Source organism: Pseudochaenichthys georgianus, chromosome 9 (assembly GCF_902827115.2).
Source record: "Pseudochaenichthys georgianus chromosome 9, fPseGeo1.2, whole genome shotgun sequence".
NCBI classification, from domain to species: Eukaryota; Metazoa; Chordata; class Actinopteri; order Perciformes; family Channichthyidae; genus Pseudochaenichthys; species Pseudochaenichthys georgianus.
Window position 1 is genome coordinate 20,102,676 of NC_047511.1, and position 3,982 is coordinate 20,106,657.

The 3,982-nt window shown below is 43.2% G+C and overlaps 1 protein-coding gene across 1 annotated transcript; it reads left to right on the plus strand.

Annotated features, from left to right (window-relative positions):
• The first annotated feature begins 1,190 nt into the window (after nucleotides 1-1,190).
• gas1a (growth arrest-specific 1a) lies at nucleotides 1,191-3,668 on the plus strand. The gene has a single exon (XM_034090840.2). The coding sequence runs from the start codon at nucleotides 1,782-1,784 to the stop codon at nucleotides 2,568-2,570; it is 789 nt and encodes a 262-aa protein (XP_033946731.1). The 5' UTR covers nucleotides 1,191-1,781; the 3' UTR covers nucleotides 2,571-3,668.
• Nucleotides 3,669-3,982: the final 314 nt, after the last annotated feature.

Here is a 3,982-nt window from a genome sequence, read left to right on the forward strand (position 1 = left end):
AGGTTAAATACATGCTTTTGTCTTTCGCTATCATTCAGGCAAGATATGTTATGTATTTTTATTTAGTAATACTTTAAATCAAAACAATAACCAAAGCTGGTGATCATAAATTAAAGTATCACTATTTTAAAGGTGACATGTCATGCTTTTCCGGTTATTACCCGTCCCCTTGTGTGTTATGAAGGATTGTATGCATGTAAACGGTCTGCAGAGTCAAAACCCTCAAAGTACACCCTGTAGGGAGTACAACTCTAAAACAGAAAATACCTCCCCAAAACGCCTCGTTGGAGATACGTCACTGTTCATTTGATTCTTCCGGGTACATCATGATGTCATGTCGTCCCCAGAACGAAATGGACCAATCCATGGAGCCGTTACGTTACGTCCGCGGAGCCGTTACATTAAGCCCCCGCTGATTGGTCCAAATTGACCAATCCACGGACTTCCTCACACACTCAGTGCAGGCAGCTCAGCTGATTTCTCCTCCCTGGCTGCAGGCTGATAACACAGTTGGGATCGCGGCGAAATTCTCTCTGCAGACCCATTCTCACAGCGTTTATCAACCTTTTTCTTACTCAATATCAAGCCACACTTATTGTTTTTACTTCGGCTGTGACTTTGTGTGTGCTCAGGGTGAGTTTCGCTGTGTTTCGCTGTGTATCGCTAAACAAGGGGGGGGGGCAAGAGCTGCAACGAGCCGTTTAGTGGAGAGAGTGAATACACATACTTTACAGAGATGCTGTATGCGAAACCAATGTGAGTTTGGAAAATTGCACAGTATAAATATATTCTAGTAGACCTCAACAATGGAATTATGATCAGTAGAAATGGCCATGACATGTGACCTTTAATGATAACTTTATTTTTTTAACTTAAAACATACCATCACAATACTTTGTTGTGTGACGGTTTGTGATATGTTCTGATTTAAATGTAGGCTATAGAACCCTGTTAGCATGACAAGTGTTAAAGTATCCCCCCCTCCTCCTCTTCCTCTTCTATTATATTAGAAGAGGACTGCCGTTTCCACTAAATCTACTCTCAAACACATTCATCTCACCTGACCTTGTGCTTCTCAAGCCCATCTTGCTCCCACTCTGAACTCCCGCCCCTCATTACGTAGGAACCCACAGCAAGTGGCCAGCCAATGAGAAGCACCTCGCTAATATGTAGAGAGGGGGCTGAGGGGCAGAAAGACAAATGCTCAAAGGGGAGAGAGTAGAGGATCACTTTGCGACCCACAAGGGTTGTTGTTTTTCCCCATGCACTATTTGTTTGCACACCCGTACGCACAAGGACTGCTAAATGATCCAGCGCACTCCTCCAAAGGACTCTCTGGATTTACGGCTTCGTTTTTTGTCTGAGATCCGCTAGCAGGAGCTCACTGAGCTGGAGGCAGTTTTGTTACATGAACTCAGAGAATCCCTGCGATGGAATAAACCAACTAAAGAAACTTTCTTAAACTTCTGAAGAACTTCTTGTCGGCGTCTTTTGTTTTACTCCTGTAGGCCGACGTTTACTTTTCAGTTTCCCCCAATCATGTATGGATAACGGGAGTTTCGCCCAAGAATCCGGCTCAAATGGATCATCGCTGACGAGTTTATGGAGCCGGGATTACACAGCGCAGTGCCAGCCTGTTGAACGCCCACACACGGGCCTATCACACACCATCTGCCTCAGAGTAAATGACACTCTCCAGTTAAGACACTATTCATGGGAGTAGTGTAGAGGTTTTGCATATGACACTGTTGTGAGTTTGACCCTCTCTTGCAGCCAGAACAATGGCAAGCTCTTGCTCTTTGGCACAGAGTGTCTGTAGATGTGTTTGGCCTCTCGGTTGTGTGCTTCTGTTTTTTGGCTACCTTTCTGTGGCCTCGCCGTCCCACGGTAGAAGACTGATATGCTGGCAAGCCATCATGAACTGCCAAGCCGAGCCCGAGTGCAATTACGCATACGAGCACTACTCGCGCGCATGTGGCCCCGTGCTGAACGGGGAGAAGAGGAAGTGCCCCAGCCACTGCATCTCCTCGCTGGTGCAGCTAAATCTGACCAAAAACGGGCCGGCTCTGGAGGACTGCAGCTGCGCGCACGACCCGGTGTGCACGGGCACCAAACGGGCCATCGAGCCGTGCCTGCCCAGGACTACCAGCACTGGCTGCACGGAAGCCCGGCGCCAGTGCGAGAGAGACGGGCAGTGCAGCTCCTCCATACAAGACTATTTGAAGCACTGTGGGAAACTTTTCAGCGGGGCAATCTGCACAAACGCCTGCCGGAATGTGATCGCGAATATGCGTAAAATACCCAAGGGTCAGCAGCTGGACACATGCATGTGTGATGGGACTGAGAGGGCCATCTGTGAGTATGTTAAGAACAGCATGAAGGCTCTGTGCTTCGACTCTCCGGTGAGGGAGAAGGGCAGCGGCTCAGACTACGGCCAGTATCCCATAGACGATGAGGACCCCACGGAACTGTACTATATCGAGGAGCTGGGCAGCGGAGCCCCTCTTCCAGCAGCCCACTGTGTGTTGACCCTGCTGGCATCCATCTTGGCTCTATTGCCCCTCATTTAATCCCCGGGTTCATAATCTGCCCCGATTTTTGTCCGGATAAAAGGCAATCTAAATGTCTGTCACTCTTTGACCTTCGTCTATTGTGAAAGGTTAGAGCCTCACAGACTAAAGAAGATGGTGTTTGGGCGCAGACCTTGTTTGATTAAAGAGTTGTAGTCGCTGAAGGATAACACATCAGGATATTTTCTATGCAAATGGGACCAGAAAGTTATTTTTAAAACTGCCTGAGCTGCACGCTGCTCCTCTTATCAAGCCACACCACTTCACGGCTCTCCAGATGCTTTGCTTTAGTGATAAGCTAAATTAGATTGTCTTCTTTCTCTAGGTCACAGACTCTGATTGTAAAGTTGCCACATAGACTGTTGTTTTGGAAACAATGAAAGGCTTAATCAGATGCTGTGCACTGCCAATCTTTTTTTTCTTCTTTTTTTTTTTAAAGATATGAACTATTTTGATATGACACTGTTGCCATTTGGCACCAGGCTATTTGATTTACAAGTATTTAATGCTGAAATCTATGAACTGTATACAACTGTAAATAGATTAGGAGTTAAAGTGAAACAGTAATTTATTACATGCCACCTAGTTACATCCAAATGTTCATCATGTGAATAAAAGACTGAATATTCCAGCTTTAAAGGGAAGTTATTTTGATCGATTCTCTTCAAAGATAATGTGTATTGTATATATGTGTATAACCTATATAGTTTTTTTTCAGATAATCCTTTATGTTTTTAGACTATGATATGATTTATTCACTGTGTATTGCCCAGAGAAAGAAATGTCTAAATCCACTGTATGCTTGCCTTAATGATATACTGTTATAGAAGGCATAAAGGAAACTTGAAGATGTAATTCTTGACTGTGAGTTATTTGTTTTTTCCCACAGTACTCCCTTGATACTGTTAATTCAGAGAGTTATGTACATTATTTTTAAAGAATTCAAAACATGACACATTGTCATTGCTCAGCCAACTTGAGTTTTTGTAAACAATATAAGTTCACCGTTTTTGTTTTTAAATGTTTGCATGGTGGAAAATAAATGTTGGATAAGTTGTTGGAAGCCAAAAACAAAAATACGTTATATTGACAAAATTGTTTAAATGTCCTTTCATGACTCTTTCTCACATCAGGTTGAAGTAACCTGCTTTATAAGATTTTCGGTTAGGTAACAAAATAATGTCAAAAGTGTGTGACTTATTTAATAAATTCACACACTTGTTATAATGTCTAAAATATCCTATTCAACTTTGCAGGATTACCTGATGTGCATAATATATGCCACTTTATTGGTAAAAGTAACATTTTGATCCTTATCCTATGGGCTCCTTAGTTTGCTTTTACAGTAACTATAGTGAGGTTTACTCGGTTAATAATAAACTGTATACAAATCCTGCTGCTAATGAAGATAC

What these genes read in the sequence shown, in the direction of transcription:
- gas1a (XM_034090840.2), top strand. Translation starts at nt 1,782, where the DNA reads ATGGCAAGCTCTTGCTCTTTGGCACAGAGTGTCTGTAGATGTGTTTGG.